Genomic DNA, 22,825 nt, shown 5'->3' with positions numbered 1-22,825 from the left:
CCTTCATGCACCATCCTCCTCCAGCTTAGCTTCGGGCACCTCTCAAGTTACCACTCGCCCGCCTGCCGCCACCAACAACACTAGCACCACAGCCGCTTCACTTGGTATGTCAGAGGAGTTATTTACACATCAGTTGGAAGAAATGAGTGATGCGCAACCATTATTGCCAGAGGATGTAGATAACAGGGATATGTCTCAGTCAGGCAGCATTACACACATGGACGTACGGTGTTATGATGATGATGTTGTACCCGCTGCTGCTTCCTTTGCTGAGTTGTCAGATACAAGTGAAGCGGTTGATGATGACGATGCGTCCGTGGATGTCACGTGGGTGCTCGCTAGAAGAGAAGAAGAACAGGGGGAAAGTTCAGATGGGGAGACAGAGAGGAGGAGGAGGAGACGAGTTGGAAGCAGGGGGAGGTCGTCGCAAGGAGCTAGTGGCACAGTCAGACAGCATGCATCGGCACCCGGGGTCAGCCAGACAGCATGCCAATCAACGCATGCTGTTGCCACCACCAGAATGGCGTCATTGCAGAGCTCAGCAGTGTGGCATTTTTTTTGTGTGTCTGCCTCTGACAACAGCGATGCCATTTGCAACCTGTGCCAAAAGAAACTGAGTCGTGGGAAGTCCAACACCCACCTAGGTACAACTGCTTTGCGAAGGCACATGATCGCACATCACAAACGCCTATGGGATCAACACATACAAGCAGCACACAAACTCAAAGCCACCATCGTCCTACTGGTCCAGCATCTTCAGCCACGTCAACCACTGCTGTCCTCCTTTCCCCCTCTCAACCATCCGCCACTCCGTCTCTCACCAAGAGCAGTTCCTGTAGCTATTGGGACACCGCCGTTGAAGGTACCCGGCCGAAATTTCTTTGCATAAAAGGCAATCCCCAACCTGTACTCGATTGTGCAAAAGGAAGTAATGGCATGTCTGGCACACAGTGTTGGAGCAAGGGTCCATCTGGCCACTGATACCTGGTCTGCAAAGCCTACACTGCGCATTGGGTAAACCTGGTGACGGCTGCCAAGCATGGAATGCGTGGCTCTGCAGAGGAGTTGGTGACACCGCCACGACTTGCAGGCAGGCCTGCTGCCACCTCCTCTACTCCTCCTACTCCATCCTCTTCCATAACCTCCTTGGCTGAGTCCTCTTCTGCTGCTGCGTCTTGCTCCACATCAACGGCACCCCCCCAGCTCCCCAGGTACCATTCCACATCCCGGATACGGCAGTGTCACGCCGTCTTGGGGTTGACTTGCCTGAAAGCAGAGAGTCACACCGGACCAGCACTCCTGTCTGCCCTGAACGCACAAGTGGATCAGTGGCTGACTCCGCACCAACTGGAGATCGGCAAAGTGGTTTGTGACAACGGAAGAAATTTGTTGGCGGCATTGAATTTGGGCAAGTTGACACATGTGCCGTGCATGGCACATGTGTGTAATCTGATTGTACAATGCTTTGTGCTTAAGAACCCAGGCTTACAGGACGTCCTGAAGCAGGCCAGGAAGGTGTGTGGCCATTCAGGGCCAGCCTTAGGCCTTTAGACGCCCTGTGCGAAAAATCTTCACAGCGCCCCCCCCTTCCCGTCCCCCTATTCCCGTCCCCCCATTTTAGCTCCGCCCCTGCCGCACGCTAAGCCCCACCCCCGCCGCACGCTAAGCTCCGCCCCGCCGCAATTTTTTTTTTTTGTCATGTGTGAGCTGTGCGGCCGCAGGGCGCCCCCTGCTCCATGGTGCCCTGTGCGGCCGCACAGCTCGCACACCCCTAAGGCCGGCCCTGTGGCCATTTCAGGCGTTCCTACACGGCCATGGCGCACGTTTCTGATATCCAGCGGCGAAACAACATGCCAGTTAGGCGCTTGGTTTGCAACAGCCCGACACGTTGGAATTTAACACTCCTAATGTTCGACCGCCTGCTCCAACAAGAAAAAGCCGTTAACGAGTATTTGTATGACCGTGGTGCTAGGACAGCCTCTGCGGAGCTGGGAATTTTTTTGCCACATTACTGGACGCTCATGCGCAATGCTTGTAGGCTCATGCGTCCTTTTGAGGAGGTGACAAACCTAGTCAGTCGCACCGAAGGCACCATCAGCGACATCATACCATTTGTTTTCTTCCTGGAGCGTGCCCTGCGAAGAGTGCTAGATCAGGCCGTGGATGAGCATGAAGAGGAAGAGTTGTGGTCACCATCACCACCAGAAACAGCCTTATCAGCATCGCTTGCTGGACCTGCGGCAACGCTGGAAGAGGATTGTGAGGAAGAGGAGTCAGAGGAGGAATGTGGCTTTGAGGAGGAGGAGGAAGACCAACCACAACAGGCATCAGCAGGGTGCTCGTTGTCACCTATCTGGTACCTGTGGTGTTGTACGTGGCTGGGGGGAAGAACATACCTTCAGTGAGATCACTGAGGACGAGGAACAGGACATGAGTAGCTCGGCATCCAACCTTGTGCAAATGGGGTCTTTCATGCTGTCGTGCCTGTTGAGGGAACCTCGTATAAAAAGGCTGAAGGAGAACGACCTGTACTGGGTGTCCACGCTACTAGACCCCCGGTATAAGCAGAAAGTGCCTGAAATGTTACCGAATTACGGCAAGTCGGAAAGGATGCAGCAGTTCCAAAATCAATTAAAAAGTATGCTTTACACAGCGTATAAGGGTGATGTCACAGCACAACGGGAATCTAACAGGGAAAGAGGTGAAGTAATCCTCCTCCTCCCACGACCACGCCGGCAAGGACAGGACGCTTTACAGATGTGTTGTTGATGGAGGACATGCAGAGCTTTTTAAGTCCTACGCATCGCCACAGCCCTTCGGGGTCCACCCTCAGAGAACGACTCGAGCGACAGGTAGCAGACTACCTCGCCTTAACTGCAGATATCGACACTCTAAGGAGCGATGAACCCCTTGACTACTGGGTGTGCAGGCTTGACCTGTGGCCTGAGCTATCCCAATTTGCGATAGAACTTCTGGCCTGCACCGCTTCAAGTGTCCTGTCAGAAAGGATCTTCAGTGCAGCAGGAGGTATTGTCACTGAGAAGAGAAGTCGCCTAGGTCAAAAAGTCTAGATTACCTCACCTTTATTAAGATGAATGAGGGATGGACCCCGAAGGGACTGACAGTGGGCGATACAGTCGACTAAAATATGCCTGATGAGGGGGACATAACAGGGTGTCGCGGCTGCCGACCCGCCGCGTGATATTTAAATCCCTAGCTCACCCCAGTACCTTGCCCTGTCGTGGTTTCCTGTTCCTGGTTTCCTGAGAGTGCTTTATCATTGTGAATCTGATTTCCTGGTATCCTGATATTGGCTTTTCCCTGGTTATTCTGAATTCTGGTTTCCCTGACTTGGCCTGTGTAAACGGTATTGTGTATTTTCTGGCTTCCTTGACCTCGGCTTTCCCTTTGACCATTCTCTGTCTCTAGCGTATTAGTCCGGCCATTCTAAGGTCCGGTTTACACTCTGTCCTTTTATTTTCCTTTTCTTGCCTATGTATATGTTTATGGACTGTTTGCGGTTGTTTGCGGTGCGTTAAACGGGGAGTTTGGTCTGTCACTGTGAAGCGGGCGTAACCCTTACACTACCTGATCAATACAACATCATACCTGATGTTTTAAAGCACGTTATTCCAAACAATTTAGGAATGTTAGGTGATTTATGCCCTTTATGGATTAAAACCAGACTCTGCATCCACTATGTAATTTTCCATGGGAGTTTTGCCATGGATCCCCCTCCGGCATGCCACAGTCCAGGTGTTAGTCCCCTTGAAACAACTTTTCCATCACTATTGTAGCCAGTAATAGTCCCTGTGGGTTTTAAAATGCGCCTGCCCATTGAAGTCTATGGCGGTTCGCCCGGTTCGCCCGTTCGCGAACATTTGCGGAAGTTCGCGTTCGCCGTTCGCCGTTCGCGAACCGAAAATTTTATGTTCGCGACATCACTACTTAGGTCATATTGAACAAGTACCTCACATATGACAAGCTAATATCCTGCATAAAACAATTCCCATACACCTATTAGTACACACAAAAATTGCAATCCCCCATTAATGTGATTGAGCTAGATGAGTAATAAAAGGTGATCAGCACATTAAACAAGATGAATGATCTTAGTCTTAAAACAGATAACATTTCTTCAAGAAAATAATGTTGGGAGAGATGTGCCAGCAATTGGGATTGAATAGAGATACCTTTCTATATATGATACCCTTGTATACAGAGTCTATTAAATTCTGTATCTAGGCTGTGTAGAAGTAAAAGTGAATTATAAAAATGTCTAATCTTACAATAGACTTCTGTCCTGCAAATGTCAAAAATAACCTACTAAGTTCTCAGTGATTACTTTTCTAGCAACCAATTTCATTACCCCTACTTATACCCTTTGTGTCACTATACCCCACTCCCTCTGGCATGTAAGCTCATTGAGCATGGCCCTCAACCCCTCCGTTCCTGTGCGTCCATTTGTCTGGTTACAATTACGTGTCTGTTAGCCCACCAATTGTACAGCTCTACAGAATTTGCTGGCACTATATAAATAATAATAATAGTGAAATCTCTCTATTCCCATGGGAGCCTTTCTTCTAACAATTTAGGTAGGGGAGTGAATACAGTAGAAAAGCTAACTCATGTAAAATGTTTACCCAAACATCTTAACTTGGATTGATGAGCACATGCAGGATGGTCCTTGTTGTAGGTCAGCAGATGCAGGAGGCTAAAACCACTACCAAATAGGAAAGCTTAGATTCCATGAAATCCTATGCGGACATTTGATGCAAGTGGCACACATGCACATTGGGATGAGAAGTACTGGATTGGACTGACTCCAGAGCAAGCCATGCCTCTTTCATGCTCCACTGACACTGGGATATTCTTTTGGACTTTAAAAAGGGCCTTTTTAGTCGATTTCATGCTAAACCGAGGAAGGGTTAATACCACACTTCTGCTGGTGTAGCATTGTCAAACTTAATATAGTGTTGAGATCTCTGGGTATATCAGACTCGTCTCTGGGACACAGTGTGTCATTATGTAAATAAAGCCTGAAGAAAGTCCTACTTCACACAATACACGTTTTATTTTGATTCATGTTATGGTAGAGTCAGCCCTGGTAACTTGAGGCATATCCACCGTTCAGGTAACAAATGTAGAGAAAAGCAATCAGTATTTCAGTATGGAAAGACTGATTGGGTAACCAGAACCTCACTAACTGGATTCCGTGGGCTTTATGTTTGGCACAGGTTTAATTACCTTGGGTAGTACCTTGGGTAGAACATTTGGCACAGATTTAATTACATTGGGTAGTACATTGTCATATTAGTTTTCCACATATTACTTTGGCAGTAGACTAAGGTACTAGTCTACCCTGAGACCTTAAGGCTGAGATAACTCACAGTAGTTTTACCAGTAGAATTCATAGAATATAGAACATAGATGGTTGACCTCCTTTGATTACTGTGAGCACTAGCTAGGCTTTTTATACCCTTCTGTTTGGTACTGAATATAGACTGGATCGTGTAAAAAAAAAATACTGTACCTGTGACACCCTAATATAGCAGTCTGTAACGAGTATATACCCCTACACGCAGGATCCAGCAAAACAGAAGACAGCACAGAGGAGAGATACGTCTACCGGACCTTAGAGTGGCCGGACTCGACGTAAAGGAGAAGTACAGAGTCAGGAGCGATCCGAGGTCAAGGGCACAAAGAGACAGCGTAAACGAGAACTAGCCGGGGTCTGGTACACAGGAATCAGCAAGCCGGCAAACAGTACAGACAAGGATAAAGCGAAAACGAAGTCAGAATACAAAGCCAAGGTCAAGTACGGAGAAACACAACTGAATACAACAAGCACTAAAGGGAACTGTAGCAGAAACCACGATAGGGCAAGGAACTAAGGGAAAAGGGTAAGTATAAGTAGCCTTCAAACTAACGTGATTGGCTCCTGTCACTTCCACTCCCCCAACAGGTAAGTGTATGGGGTGATTGGCGTGACAGGAGCCAATGGGAGCCTTTTTGCAATTTAGGCTCCCACTGTCTCTTTAAGAGCGCGCCCGAGATTCGCGGCGCGCTCTTAGCTGCAGGCGGGACACGTGACCGCTTCTCGCGGTCACTGCCCGCCTTCCTGTTTGAGCAGTCGGATGAGCCGCGCGCGGCTCGTGCAGCCGCAGGACCGCGCGCGGCTTGAAGAGAGGACCGCGGCCGGCCCCCGGATAAGGTAAGTACCGCTACAGTACCCCCCCCTGAGGACACGCCCTCCGGGCGGGCAGGACCAGGTCTGGCAGGAAAACGCGAATGGAAAGAACGTACAAGGCGGGGAGCATGAACAGCATCCGCAGAAATCCAACTGCGCTCCTCAGGCCCATAACCCTTCCAATGTACCAAGTACTGAAGCCGACCCCTGAGGAAACGAGAGTCAATAACAGCAGACACTTCGAACTCCTCATGACCCTCCACAGAGACAGGAGGGGGAGGGGGTGTACTCCGGGTATAGCGGTTGCGTACGTAAGGCTTCAACAACGAGGTGTGAAATACATTGGGTATACGCAGATTTTTAGGCAGACCCAAGGCATAAGAAACGGGATTAACCTTATGTATAATGCGATAAGGACCAATGAAGCGGGGAGCCAATTTCATAGAAGGCACCCGGAGGCGAATATTCCGTGTGGAAAGCAAAACCCTGTCCCCCACAACATAGGAAGGAGCCGCTCTGCGATGCTTGTCAGCCTGAGCCTTCTGGCGGGCAGCAGAGTCCACCAAAGAACGCTGAACCTGCTCCCAAGTATTACGCAAACCAGCCAAATGCTCATCCAGAACTGGCATGCCCTGTGAGGAGAATGCAGCCGGAAGAACAACGGGATGCTGGCCATAGACAACGTAAAAAGGGCTTTTGCCGGAAGAATCATGAGTGGCGTTATTCCGAGCAAATTCAGCCCAAGGAAGCAGGTCAGACCAATTGTCCTGATGGTGAGACACAAAACAACGGAGGTACTGCTCCAGAGACTGGTTGGCACGTTCAGCAGCTCCATTAGACTGGGGATGGTAAGCGGAAGAAAATGAGAGGGAAATACCCATCTCCGAACAAAAGGCTTTCCAGAACCTGGAAATAAATTGGCTACCCCTATCGGATACAATAGATAAGGGAATACCATGTAATCGAAACACTTCTTTAGCGAAGATAAGAGCCAGTTCCTTGGAAGTGGGCAACTTGCGAAGAGACACAAAGTGAGCCATTTTGGAAAACCGATCTACTATCATTAGGATGACTGTGTTACCATTCGAAGGGGGTAATTCAACAATAAAATCCATTGATAGATTAGACCAAGGTCTCTCGGGAACGGGTAACGGATGCAACAGCCCACAAGGAACTCTACGAGAGGTTTTCATACATGCACAAGTAGAACAAGCACTTATATAGTCAGTAACATCCTTACGTAAGGTATCCCACCAGAAATACCGAGAAACGTCTGACACTGTTTTGGAAATACCAGGATGTCCAGCAGTCTTAGTATCGTGATACAGTGACAGAATATCCCGTCTCTCGGGAACGTCAACGAACAATTTATCATTAGGCCTCTCGCCAGGTGCCATGCTCTGTTTCGCTTGTATGGCCTGCAAGAGGGACGAGGAAATAGACAATATAGTAGTTGCTATTATCCTGTCTGGGGGAATGACAGGAGTGACATCAATCTCCTGTTTGTCAATAGTCTCGAATTGTCTGGACAGAGCGTCCGCTTTAGTGTTCCGGTCGCCTGGCCTATAGGTTATTATATAATTAAAATGAGACAAGAACAGTGACCACCTAGCCTGCCTGGAAGACAATCTTTTAGCTTCGCTAAGGTAGGACAGGTTCTTATGATCCGTAAATATGAGGATGGGATCTTTAGTGCCTTCTAACAAATGTCTCCATTCTTTGAGTGCTAAAATGATAGCAAGGAGTTCGCGATTACCCACATCATAATTCCTTTCTGCTTTGGACATTTGTTTAGAAAAGAAGCCACAAGGATGCAATGGCTTGTCAGGAGACTCTCTTTGGGATAAGACAGCACCTACCCCTATATCGGAAGCATCAACCTCAAGTATATATGGCAATGAGGGGACAGGATGCTGTAAAATAGGGGCAGAGGCGAACGTAGTCTTAAGAAAGTCAAAAGCCTGAAGTGCCTCAGTAGACCAGACACGTGTATTGCCATCCTTTTTAGTCATACGAGTAATAGGCGCTACTATAGACGAAAAACCTTTGATAAAACGTCTATAATAATTAGAGAAACCCAGAAAACGCTGGATGGCTTTCAGACCTTGCGGCAGAGGCCATTCTATGACCGCAGCGAGCTTCTGGGGATCCATCCGAAAACCCTCAGCGGAAATCAAATACCCTAAAAACTGGACCTCGGATTGGTCGAATAGACATTTTTCTAATTTGCAATAAAGACCATTAGCAAGAAGGGTCTTCAGAACTGTCGTAACATGTCTGTGATGAGTGTGAATGTCTGTAGAATATATTAAAATGTCATCCAAGTACACAATAACAAATGAGTGAATAAAGTCCCTTAAGACATCATTAATAAATTCTTGGAACACTGCTGGGGCATTGCAAAGCCCAAATGGCATGACGGTATACTCATAATGACCTGACCGAGTGTTAAAGGCTGTCTTCCATTCGTGGTCCTTTTTTATACGTATCAAATTGTATGCTCCTCTAAGATCTAATTTGGTGAATACCGTAGCATGTTTGAGCCTGTCAAACAATTCTGTTATTAACGGTATAGGGTAAGCATTTTTGATGGTGATTTTATTAAGACCTCTATAATCAATGCAAGGTCTTAAATCACCTTCTTTCTTCGATACAAAGAAGAACCCCGCTCCAGCCGGAGAAGAGGATCTCCTAATAAATCCCTTTTCTAATGATTCTTTAATGTACTCCTCCATGACACGGTTTTCTTGAACCGATAGGGGGTACACCCTGCCCTTGGGAGGTATAGTACCAGGCAACAAATCAATAGCACAATCGTAGGGTCTGTGAGGCGGTAATTTGTCAGCCTCTCTTTTATCAAAGACAGTCTTTAAAGTTAAATACTGAGAGGGTATAGCCGTAGATAAAGGAGGAACAGTAGGAACGTTAATAGAATTCACAGGCGTGACTTCAATAGTACATGACTCATGGCAGGCTTCACTCCATGATTTTATCTGCCCTGTCTCCCAGTCAAAAATGGGATTGTGGGCACGTAACCATGGATACCCTAATACCAACTGTGAAGAGGGAGAGGTGATGACCTGGAACCGAATGGTTTCATAGTGTAGAACCCCTGTGTACATGTGTAGCGGTGCAGTCTCGTGAGTAACAACTGGAGATATCAATGGTCTACCATCTATGGCCTCAACGGCCAAGGGTATCTCCTTCTCCCTGATGGGAATATTGTTTTTCTTTACAAAACCAGAGTCTATAAAATTCTCAGCTGCCCCAGAGTCAACCAGGGCGTATATGTTTTCAACTATACAACTCTCTCCCATATGTAAAGAAACAGGGAGAAGCAGTCGGTTAGGAGGCAATGTAGGAGACTTAGAAATCACACCCAAGGCCAGTCCCCTATAAGGTCTTAGGTGCGAGAGTTTTCCGGGAGCAGAGGACACTCCTTTACCATATGTTCTCTCCTACCACAATATAGGCAGAGTCCCTCTCTTCTCCTATGTAATTTTTCATTATCAGAGAGTTTGGCAACCCCTAATTGCATTGGCTCCTCTTCAGATACTTTTACACTCTCCGGTGGATTAACTCTGGGGTGAATAGGCGTAACAAAACTTCTATTCCTGTTCTTAGTATAGAGCCTGTCCCGAATCCTATTATCTATATCGATGAGGTAGTCAATAAGGTCCTCTAAGGCAACAGGAAGTTCCTTAGCCGCTACCTCATCCAATATAGAATCTGATAAGCCTTCCATGAAGGCAGTAGTTAACCCATTATTGGTCCAATCGACCTGTGAGGCAAGGGTACGAAACTGTATAGCGTAATCAGCCACAGACCTAGAACCCTGTTTAACCCTCATTAATGCTCTAGCGGCATTCTTAGACCTTTTCATAGTGTCAAAAGTTCTGCGAAAAGCTGTTAGGAAACTGTGAAAGTTATGCACCATAGGTCCATTAGCCTCCCAAATAGGGTTTGCCCATTCAAGTGCTTTGTCGGTAAGTTGGTGCATAAAGAACCCAACTTTGGACCTCTCTGTGGGAAATGAACGTGGATACATTTCAAAATGAAACTCTATTTGGTTAATGAACCCTCTGCATGTCTTAGAATCCCCTCCATACCTAGGAGGAGGCGTTAAATGTGCTGTAGCATTAGGCATAGTCGATACTTCAGGAAGCAGGGGTGCAGGAGGGTTAGGTGCGGTTGCTGGAATGGTTCTAGCTAAGAGCGTCTGGAGAGCCTGAGCTATTTGATCCATACGGTGATCCTGCTCTACAAATCTAGCCTCATGGGTCGCCATCTGTTGAGCTAAATCTGCGGGGTCCATGGCCCTATCGTAATGTAACGAGTATATACCCCTACACGCAGGATCCAGCAAAACAGAAGACAGCACAGAGGAGAGATACGTCTACCGGACCTTAGAGTGGCCGGACTCGACGTAAAGGAGAAGTACAGAGTCAGGAGCGATCCGAGGTCAAGGGCACAAAGAGACAGCGTAAACGAGAACTAGCCGGGGTCTGGTACACAGGAATCAGCAAGCCGGCAAACAGTACAGACAAGGATAAAGCGAAAACGAAGTCAGAATACAAAGCCAAGGTCAAGTACGGAGAAACACAACTGAATACAACAAGCACTAAAGGGAACTGTAGCAGAAACCACGATAGGGCAAGGAACTAAGGGAAAAGGGTAAGTATAAGTAGCCTTAAAACTAACGTGATTGGCTCCTGTCACTTCCACTCCCCCAACAGGTAAGTGTATGGGGTGATTGGCGTGACAGGAGCCAATGGGAGCCTTTTTGCAATTTAGGCTCCCACTGTCTCTTTAAGAGCGCGCCCGAGATTCGCGGCGCGCTCTTAGCTGCAGGCGGGACACGTGACCGCTTCTCGCGGTCACTGCCCGCCTTCCTGTTTGAGCAGTCGGATGAGCCGCGCGCGGCTCGTGCAGCCGCAGGACCGCGCGCGGCTTGAAGAGAGGACCGCGGCCGGCCCCCGGATAAGGTAAGTACCGCTACACAGTCTAGGAGTTTAGTGAACAATACCCCTTTTGTGTGTAAAATTACCTATGAAACTTTTCACAAGATTTTCACTTGGTAATCTTTTTTTCTGTGCTATATTATTTTGCTTCAGGAACACAATGCAATGAAATTTAAGGATTAGTTCACCTACTCCCTTGATGTACATATACAGTTACATATATCTAAAGTATTGCAATTGTATCACGTCTGTTTCAGTGTAGCTACGTTTCACATAATCATATTTATATACAGAAAGTATTGGGCTATTGAATATATAACAGAGATTTATCAATGTAGAAAAAACAAACAAAAAAAAAAAACGCACAATGACCGAAAACTGTGTATGCATTCTTACCTTTTATCTGCAAGATCTGTCTTATTTCCAACTAGCATTATAATGACATCACTTCCTCTTTCTGTTCTGACATCATCAATCCATTTTGATGTTTGGTGGAAGGAATTCAGATCTGCAGAACACGTAAGGAATATTGGCAATACGGTTTTATTGATATTTGTTGAAATGTTTTTAATGTTTTAAGAGCACAGCATAAGGTATGGGACAAATGATAAGCAAGCTGATTGAGCCATGGCAAAACATCTGCAATTCGAGTGGAAATATTAATCAAAAAATAATTAATGTACAGTATGTCTGCCTAGGTTTCTATTGGACTAAGAAAGTAGTTTTATTATTAATCGTCTCATAGCTTGCCTCCCTTATCTTCAGTCACTCTTGTATTTAGAGAATCATCAAATCTAGGAACATCTTAAAAACTTTGCGTTGAGCCTATAATTGGTTGATGCCAAAATGATCTACAGGTTCATCCTCTAGAATTGACATCTGTCGATACTTTGTAAAGGGACAATATCTCCTGTGGTGTGAATTCAACAGTGCTTGCTGCCTGTCTTAGATCCCACTATCTGTCAGTTATGCATAATGGTCTACCAGCAGGGACTGTCCAGGATATTATTAAGGAGGCCATACATAATAGGGGTTTCTGAGGAACAATAAATAGAAGTTTTACACGCAATAGAAAAAGCCAGCAAATGTTTGAGATGTAAAAGAAGCCAGACTTTTCAGCTCATTACACCTTCGTCAAATTTGCCAGTTTTCACGGATACAAACCCTGTGTGCCCTCTTACAATCTGCCACCTCTTCAGGCTGTGAAATTTGCATCATCTCCTGGCTCTTTAACCGCACACACCATCACCTTAATTTGCGAAAATCAAACACACACAACTGTGATAAGAGCAGAAACATGCTAATGAGATGCTAACGAGCTGCTAATAGGATCCATTAATTCTTTAATGGATGATAAAGTGTTTTTAAGGATTTGAGATATGAAGGTGCACCCAAGGGGGGGGGGGGGGAGAGGGTCTAAGCTGCTAATCAGACATCGCAGTAATACGCATCTGCTAGAGATGGCAGCGTGCTGGCTACTTTATAATTAAAGCCATCAAAAGGTTTATTAACAACCTTTATTTGCTCTAGGGTTCCACAAACACTCTGCAGATTCCCTTTTCAATCAGAGCACAATATACACTCACAGGACTAACCATAACCCTATTCACTCATTGGAATAGGGTGCAGGAAAAAATGAAGTGAATAACACATACAAACTTAAAATAAACATGCACAAGTTTGCATTATAAAAAGAACAGGAAGAAGGAGGGATTGTTGCATCCCAGGTTTTTAAACATTATATATTACTATAGGGATTTAACTATTTCCCTATATTTAACACAAATGTAAAGTGTGAAAAATAAAGTTAGCAGGGTTAGACTTCTGGGGGAATTTAAAGTCAATTTCAAATTTGAGGCCAGGTTAGCCGAACTCAAAGTGGAGCTGACTTATATAGATAATGTTTCTGCTATTTTGCCCTTGAATTTGAAATTCACTTTAAATTCTCATTGTAGTGAATAACTCTGTTAATGAAGACATTCGCAGCTCTGGGACCTGTCATCTTAGCTCAGTGACAGTCATTGATATATAAACTCTGTCATACAGAGAAAAGGAGAAGGAAACAATGTTTTTATTTCTCTACTTCATTTTCAATGCTTGCTGATATTTCCCTTGTCTTAACTGGGATATGATGTCATCAGATTAATGTTTCATATGAATTGAAAAGAAAACAGAGCCTTTCATGAAAATAAAAAAGTTAGCACGAGTTAGTGGTTTTATTTAAAGGAACGCTATAGTCACCTAAATTACTTTAGCTAAATAAAGCAGTTTTAGTGTATAGATCATTCCCCTGCAATTTCACTGCTCAATTCACTGTCATTTAGGAGTTAAATCACTTTGTTTCTGTTTATGCAGCCCTCGGCACACCTCCCCTGGCTATGATTGACAGAGCCTGCATGGAAAAAACAACTGGTTTCACTTTCAAACAGATGTAATTTACCTTAAATAATTGTATCGCAATCTCTAAATTGAACTTTAATCACATACAGGAGGCTCTTGCAGGGTCTAGCAAGCTATTAACATAGCAGGGGATAAGAAAATCTTAATTAAACCGAACTTGCAATAAAGAAAGCCTAAATAGGGCTCTCTTTACAGGAAGTGTTTATGGAAGGCTGGGCAAGTCACATGCAGGGAGGTGTGACTAGGGTTCATAAACAAAGGGATTTAACTCCTAAATGGCAGAGGACTGAGCAGTGAGGCTGCAGGGTCATGTTCTATACACCAAAACTGCTTCATTAAGCTAAAGTTGTTCAGGTGACTAAAGTGTCCCTTTAATGGTGTAAATTCTAGAAAAGTGACAATACACCTTTAATTAGCAAAGTGCATGTAGAAACCGCAGGGCTAAGTCGAGCATGTAACTCAAGTAAAAAAAAATTACTTTTATAATAAACCATATACAAGCAGACGTTTTAAATGATGACACAATCAATTTTGTTCATCTACTTAGCCCATTCCAAATATAAAAACACACATTCCACTTATAAAAACACAAGATTCCATTTTCAAGTACAGAACATAAACCTTTATCCAATCTATGGTCGCACTTATCAGTTGTATGTGAAACTACAATCTCTGATGTAAAGAGGTTGTATGCATTTGTCAAAGGCCTCTGTGAAGGCCGAAACGTTGCACATTCAGTTTTCAATAAATCTGCCTCTTTGAAGAAACCTTGAGTACCTGGACCTACTTTCTATTAATAGGACCCATATCTGGTTCCCAAAGCTAATTCAATGTTTCTCTGTTAGGAAATGAAGGGACACTGTAGGCACTATAACCCTTGCATCTTATAAAATTGTTATAGTGTCTGGAGTCTTCTGGTGCTCTCCCTCCATTCAGTGGTAAAAGGGACACTATAGGCACCACTTCATCTATCTCATTGGGTGCAGAGATTTCTCTAGTGGCTGTCTAGTGTGGGGGGGGGGGGGGGGGGTGGGCAGGAGGGGGGATGGACAAAGGAACAGTTAGTGTTAGGAAACTGTTAGTGTTAGGAAGGTGTATTCTAAACACTATAATCTTCCTTTAAGTCAGGCTTCACCAAACTCCTGCCCTCCAGATGTTGCTGAACTACAAATCCCACGATTCTAAGCCTATCTATTTCAAACAACATCTGAAGGGCCAGAGTTTGCTTTAAGTCATTTTAGTTGAAACTAAATAAGGGTCCCTGGGCACTCACAGCCTATTTCAGAACTACCGCATTAGCAGCTCTCTTTATAAAAAATAACTCAGAATCTTAGTTCTTTACCAATTATGGTGTGACGGAGCTCCAGTACTCCGACCGAGTACCTCCACCAAGTCTGCTTCCTCGTAGCTATCAGGGACCCTGGAGCACTTCAGACCCAGTTGCCGAGGCTTGACTGGGATCACTAGGGGCCTTTCCACCCTGGACCAGGCTACTGTGTATACAGCCCTGGACACACTTTCCAATAGCAGATTTCCCCAAACACAAGATGACACTTAGTGAAGGTTAAAACAGCAACTAACTTTAATACAAATGGCACATGTATTTTAAGCCCACAACAGCCTCATTTATATACAACAGGGGGCATGGAGCACTATAGTACAAAGAAGGGTGGGGTCAGACAATAGCAAGGGCTGATGGGAGATTGAGGCGGGACAAAGCAGCCAGTTTAAACTGGTCTGGCAGTGTCCCTGGGACAATGTCCTGCTGGAGAAACAGTAGGATAGGAAAAAAGGCGAGGGAGAGAGGCACAGACAAGCAATACATTAAACATACCCTGCACCAATAATGGGCACAGGGTGACCAAAACACAAGAGGAATCTGGGGACCTACATGTAATGTCTGTCTTCCATTCCCAGTGACGATGACTACCATCACAGATGGGTAACCTCTTTTATCACTCCAGCTGTTGAGATATGTAATTTACAGCTGGAGTCACAATTAGTGACCATCAATGCACTACAATGTTACTGATCCAAGCAATGTCTTAAATATGCCAGCAATTTCAGTAGAAGAAAACATCAAGAGATGTCTGTAAAAATCTGGCTGTAAAAAGATTTTATTAAAAAAGGAAAAAGCTATTACAATTCCCAAACATCTCTTTAATTGTTTCACTAATTTGCGGTTTATCAAAAGGAAAAGGAAGAGTATTGGGGCAGTTCTTTTATAGATACATGCCATGTAGAATCAGTGAATGAGTGCATATTGGAAGATTATGGTAGATCAACGGAACCTACTTGTGATGTCATAAACCACTACAGCCACAGTGGAATCCCGGATATAACTGGGTATGAGGCTCCGGAACCTCTCCTGACCGGCAGTGTCCCACAGTTGCAGCCTGACCTAAGGTGACAGGAGATGAAGAAAGTGAGGTAATTAAAGAGTTACCATATGCAAAGCAGAACAATGGAGGGTGTAAGAAACAAAGCAAGGGTGGGCCATATCCATGCATAGATATAGCTATATTATTGAGTCTATATCCACCAGACAGAATATCACAAAATCACAATATTGCACAGTTAAAGATAATGAGCAGGAATCCATTTCTAATGAATGCATACATCAAATTAGAAAGAGGAAATAGGTTTTCAATGTTTTATATTTACAAAGTAAGTAATTAATGTATAGAAAGAGCCAGATACGTAGATAATTCGATTTATGACAAGGAAGTTAAGAGTAGAAAAAAATCAGTGAACAACAGTATCAATAGGAAGACCCCCCAAAAAAAGAGTGAAAGAAAAACAATTAAATATTTTTAAATTAATCTTGCATTAAATTATATGTTTTGCTATTTGTATGCTTACAAAGATTGTCCCCCTTCCTCCTTAATCTGGTGCACAGGCCGAATTAGTCTTTCTACTTGCTCAATACTATATATATATATATATATATATATATATATATATATATATATATATATATATATTTATAATTATTATTATTATTTATAAAGCGCCAACAAGCTCCATAGCGCTGTACAATGGGTGGACTAACAGACATGTAATTGTAACCAGACAAGTTGGACACACAGGAACAGAGGGGTTGAGGGCCCTGCTCAATGAGCTTACATGCTAGAGGGAGTGGGGTATAGTGACACAAAAGGTAAGGGTACGGTAGAAAAGTAGGTTGCTAGGATAGTATAATCCATCTTTTGGCCTATTACAATGAGACGTTTGCATGTTTCTTCTCTCCCTATACTGCAAAGGAGACTGACATGACTCAATGTTCAATGCAGATTAATACCGAAGGGGAGGGGACTGTGAACAAGATGCTATAGCGATGTACAATAATTCAGCTTCATGTACAGAATGCCAAGTCTACACCAGTAACTGTATTTAATATTATTGTTACATACATCAATATTTGGTAATACTGTATAGAATGCCAAAGCTACATGCAGATTTCTACAAATAACTTTAAATGGGTATTTTATGTATTTTTATAAATTCTGCATTCCTCTTTCACTCATCCTAAAAACATGACTAAAGCCTTTACAGGGAAGGGGTGTGCAGAAATTAGATGGAAATGTAGATGTGTTGCTGTTGGGTGATTGGTGTAATAATTTTCCTCTATTCCCTGCATGCGTGTCATGAACAATTTTTTCCCATGATTCTATGCACGTACATGCACATTTACCAGCAATGTGCAATCAGTCATGGGAAATGTTGTGTTTGCATCAGATGCCAGACTGTGCCAGTACTGTGCCATTTAAATACATAAAGGGAATCAACAAAGTAAAGGAGGAGACTATATTTAAAAGAAGAAAAACTACCACAACAAGAGGACATAGTCCTAAATTAGAGGGGCAAAGGTTTAAAACTAATATCCGGGAGGAGGGGCCGGGCCGCAGAGCCGGCTGGCGGCCATTTCCAGCTGCTCCGCTTTTGGATCCCACAAATCAGCCAGAAAAACGCAAAATACCGCATTACCGGCTGCGAGAGCGTCAGATTCCGGAAAGGGAACCGATAAGCTCCACACCGATACTAATCTGGAGCAAAAGACCCCCGGTAAACGGAGTCCCGAGCGGCTCGGGCCCACCCACGGGCTCCCACACGCACCACAACCATGTTGCTAAGGCTGGCCGGGGCCTGCTGGAGAGGCACCAACTCCCAGCCAGAGACCGGAGGGAGATATGATGCGGCCCGGCTCCCCCCCCTCCCCCGGATCCCCGGGCGGCGGGGCTACTAGCTATGATGCTGGAGAGCTCACCCCTGGATGCGCTGGCGGCCCGTGATGGTGCCCCCATTGCTACAGAACCAATGGACTGGACGGCCCTGACTACCCACAGCAACAGTCTGCGACTGCATCCCCAGCTAAAATGAAGGGACTTAAGCTCACCATACCTAAGCCATACTATACGGCTGTGGACTCGGCCCCTGGGGTGACTGGCCACTGTCGTGCCTCCCGGGCTACCTGCATGCTGACAAGCTGGATCCTTCGCCTCCGGGTTAGGCGGGGGGCCTGGAGAGCGTTGTCCCCACCATTGTGAGCCCTGTGGGGCAGGACTGTGCTGGCCTCCGACGGACCGCTGGTCGCGAGGCGATGCGACCGTCTTCCTCTAAGCGGCCGATGTTGGGAGAGACATGCGGAGGTATCTGGCTAGACCTACCAGGGTTTCCCTGGCGCTGGGGAGGTGCAGGAGGCACAGGACCTGCAGATTCTAAGTCGGGGGGGTCAAGCGGACACCCGTTGCTTCCGAGTGCCCACAGTGACGCGGGACTTTTGGGGGACAGCGTTGGGGGTGCTGGGGGGGATGGGAGAGGCCGGGAAACCACGGGAGCCGACCACAAAACATAGGCTAGCACCTCAAAGCCCAAGTTGCAGACATATGTGTTGTGGGTGGCTGGGGTGGCAGTGCAAAAGGACTGAGTATGATGGGGAAGAATAAAGGCGACTAAAGCCGGTCGGAAGCTGAAGTGCCCCTGGGGAGGTGCAGGGGGAGAGTGGCCCACAGATCTTTTGGGGGGGATCCAGGGACCTACATTGACCACCGAGTGCCCACTGTGACATGGACAGTGCCGACAGAGGCAGTAAAGGATTTGGGGGGGGGGGCGGGGTGAGGGGGATGCGTTGAACCAGTATACAGGTAGTGATGGACTGCACTGCCCAAATAAACACAGGAAACCTGTGCCATTAATGGCTACTATAGTTTATATAATGCTTCAATATTAAACTGACGGTTATACTGACTTAGGTTAAATGTTTGGATGTTGGCCTAGACTAGGTAGGCTAGATATGCTAGATAGGCACCTTATGCAGAAATAGGCTTTCTTTTTCTATGCCTAAATGTACTGTGTCTTATCATTAGACACAATTATCGCCTCGCACCATAATTAAACTTTGACCTAAAGTGACAGAGTATGACGGAACCTATAACTTCATCACAACTAGAACCACCTGACATAAATGGCTATCAAATCAGGGTAATGTCTTGACACTATGATTCAAATATAAAAGCGCTAAATATATGGCTCTATGAGCACAAATGAGGTGAAAAGGAAAAGATATGCAAAGTCCCTAATACACCCCAAAAAATTTATACTTCCAATATACAATTAAGTCTCCAAAAGCTGCTGCACACCTGTGTGTACCCAAATACCACACCAACACTCAAACAAAATACTTATAAAGGTGGAGCGCAAAATCAGATCCACATTCCCATAGGGTCCTTTAAGTGGCTTCAGCTCAGATGAGTATATGGAAAAAATAAAGTGCATATAATAGTGAAGCACAGTTACATTAAATTACACGTATTTATTAATAGTTTACTAGACATAAAACACTCCTAGCAATGAAGAGAATTGATCAAGGTCAATCTTAAGTAAAATACATAAATCAGACAATACAAATAAAAATTGAAAAAATAAACTAAACCATAAGCCTCTTACAAGATAAAAATAGGTGAGTATGTGCAGTACCAGCTGCTACTCACAAACGCTGTATAATTGCCTGAGCCCAGGCACGATGTTAAATGGCAGTCGGCTTCTCCTTTTTCCTCCACGGATATATCAGGGAGAGCAGGCCGCTAGATAATCCTGGGCATCAGTTAGGGTTCTCCGAGCTTCCCGGGTGCTCCGCCCCTTTTGCGTCACTACGTAACAGGCGTGCGTCACTGCGCCTGTTACGTAGTGACGCACGCCTGTTACGTAGTGACGCAAAAGGGGCGGAGCACCCGGGAAGCTCGGAGAACCCTAACTGATGCCCAGGATTATCTAGCGGCCTGCTCTCCCTGATATATCCGTGGAGGAAAAAGGAGAAGCCGACTGCCATTTAACATCGTGCCTGGTTTAGGCTTATGGTTTAGTTTATTTTTTAAATTTTTATTTGTATTGTCTGATTTATGTATTTTACTTAAGATTGACCTTGATCAATTCTCTTCATTGCTAGGAGTGTTTTATGTCTAGTAAACTATTAATAAATACGTGTAATTTAATGTAACTGTGCTTCACTATTATATGCACTTTATTTTTTCCATATACTCATCTGAGCTGAAGCCACTTAAAGGACCCTATGGGAATGTGGATCTGATTTTGCGCTCCACCTTTATAAGTATAATGTCTTGACACTGTTGTGATATTCAGACTTCAATTAATATAACGTTTTGAGACTGACATACATGGTGACATAATTTGATTAAACTGTATGCTGTAGGCTTATGTTATTTTCTGTTCTGTAGTTAAATAATACGCCATACCATGAAACTGTAAAGCTACATATTATCCTTGATGCACATATTTGCCTTCACTGATGTATGTAAACATTACGCAAACAGTGCACTGTTCCTCATGGCACATACTTGCTAAAATTCTACTCGATATTAAGCTTATGTTTCTCTACTTTCACTATTCTCACGCTAAACTTGTTGGCAATAATACTATGAAACGTCTAATTAACCAAAAAATGTGCAAGTTATTTTTATGCCACAAATATGTTTATCACTCTATGAACACCGCGCTTGTTAGAGCTGTTGTGGCTATTCAAGCAATGTTGTAATCTCCTATGCACAACAAAAATAAAGAATTAAAAAAAATAATAATAATATCCGGAAGTATTACTTTACTGAGATGGTAGTGGATGCATGGAATAGCCTTCCAGCTGAAGTGGTAGAGGTTAACACAGTAAAGGAGTTTAAGCATGCGTGGGATAGGCATAAGGCTATCCTAACTATAAGATAAGGCCAGGGACTAATGAAAGTATTTAGAAAATTGGGCAGATTAGATGGGCCGAATGGTTCTTATCTGCCGTCACATTCTATGTTTCTATGTTACTACTTTGCATTTTTAGAAAATGTAAATAAAAACATTGAGAATCAAAGGGACACTATAGTCACCAGAACCCCTACAGCTTAATGTAGTTATTCTGGTGTCTATAGACAGTCCCTGTAGGCTCTTCAATGTAAACCCTGCCTTTTTATAGAAAAAGTGGACCTTCTTGTGGATCAACAGCAAAAAAAAAACAAATATGAGGAAGGCTGAACTTGATGGACACATGTCTCTTTTTAGTCTATGTAACTATATCTAACTATGTAACTAACTATATCTAACCTAAACAGCCATACTAAATGTGTATTTATTTAATACTGATTTTTTTTAGATAAGTACTTTGGTAAGTAAAAATAAATATGTGAGATTAAATATTATCTTGTATAATCATATTTATTTGTATTTCATAAATGTCTTTATTCTTTGTTTCCCCTATCTCCATGCATTATAATGGAATTTTGCTACAATTTAAAACACTGCTCAATAAATTCGAGAAGTGTAGCCAATTTAGGCTTCTTGATACAAACTAATTACTCCATTGTGGCAAAAGGATAAACAAACTAAGATTGTATTGAATAGTAAATGGATCTTTATGATGATCAACCAGTTGCTTTAGTGCCATGTCCCTAGAAGGAGTCTTCCTTATCCTCCCTACAAAAGGGAAGAGTTGAGCATCCAAGCACCCAAGAGTGGCACGCGAGAGATTTCATGCTAATTGGCCAGAGAAGGGTATCCACATAGTTCATCAGGTAATAAATACAGCATTCTTGAGAGCTAGTGGCAAACCAATTGAGAAAGCTTCATGACAAAAGTGAAATGCGCCTCAGAAGGGACTGCTGGATATCTTATTTGTTTTTGATTGTTTTAATAAATTGTTTCCTCAACTTTCATCTGGCTACTCTGTTATTGTGCCACCACTTGCAGTCCCATATTGGTACAGAGCCAACATACCACTGAACCAGGATTATTAGGCTCTGTATCTAGTAAGTGCTATAAATGTTCCCCCCAAATTATTCTTTCTTGCAATATTGCCCCATGTGCATTTTTACTCTTCTATGCTTACCAAATTCCACATGGTGATGATTGAGCGTTACATTGATAAGAAGAACATTGAAAGAACATTAAAAACGTCTACTAAATGGCTCCTTTTATTTGAATGTATTATTATAACTTTTTACAACACCATTGAGTTTGAAATACTACACTGTATATGTATTTTTATCTTTTGATTTTTTTTATCCATTAAACACACAAGAAGAAAATATCTTTTGCCAACTTACAAACATTTTGCAGTGCTCTCCACTTTATTGGTTTCCACTTGTTAAAACGACATTTTGCTTAAGTTCCACACAAAAAAATGACCAAGATCACGATCCCCATAGGAAAAAGTAGCCCCTTCCCGGCCTGACTACCTAACACGTGCTATTTGTGATTCGAGATAAAGGTTTTAAAGCCTCCAATGAGATAATGAAAAATAAAGGCTTACCGTCCGATCCTCTAGATACATTGTTTTTGAGAGAAAGTCTATTCCAATTGTAGCCTAGACAAGGGAGTAAAACAAACAAACAAAAAATAGTATGTTACATGCTTGCTATAGTTTGAAACATTTAACATTTCTGAATTATTACATTGTTTATTATTTGGGAGAAATTATACACATTTTGCTAATGCCTTGTAAAGTCACTGAAGTAGGGTGATTTTTGTAATACGTAGACACATAGACTATGTAATATTCTACAAGTTTGTCATTACTATAATTCATATAAATATATATTTGACTACTTTGAAAGAAAACAAAATATATACATGACACGAGTTTGGTAAAATATATTTCAATAACAAAACTAGTTTGCTAACACATACGTCTGTTGTATTACAATCTATAGTGCTATGAATTCTGCACAGCACCTTTACCAGTCTTCTAAGATAAGAGAGCTCCATTGCACTGTAAAAG

At 43.7% G+C, this 22,825-nt stretch overlaps 1 protein-coding gene across 1 annotated transcript in view; it reads right to left on the bottom strand.

The window, feature by feature from the left end:
* RAB6B (RAB6B, member RAS oncogene family) overlaps positions 1-22,825 on the bottom strand; it is a 92,254-nt gene that overhangs the window by 13,537 nt on the left and 55,892 nt on the right. Inside the window, exons 3-5 of the mRNA XM_063440912.1 lie at positions 22,358-22,411; positions 15,847-15,952; positions 11,548-11,659 (exon numbers count right to left, since the gene is read on the bottom strand). Of these exons, the coding sequence (XP_063296982.1) occupies positions 11,548-11,659; positions 15,847-15,952; positions 22,358-22,411 (272 nt within the window). The remainder of the gene's footprint in view (positions 1-11,547; positions 11,660-15,846; positions 15,953-22,357; positions 22,412-22,825) is intronic.

This window comes from Pelobates fuscus, chromosome 2 (assembly GCF_036172605.1).
Source record: "Pelobates fuscus isolate aPelFus1 chromosome 2, aPelFus1.pri, whole genome shotgun sequence".
Taxonomy (NCBI): domain Eukaryota; kingdom Metazoa; phylum Chordata; class Amphibia; order Anura; family Pelobatidae; genus Pelobates; species Pelobates fuscus.
The sequence above is the reverse complement of the archived record's forward strand: the minus strand, read 5'-3'. Positions and strand labels throughout refer to the sequence as shown.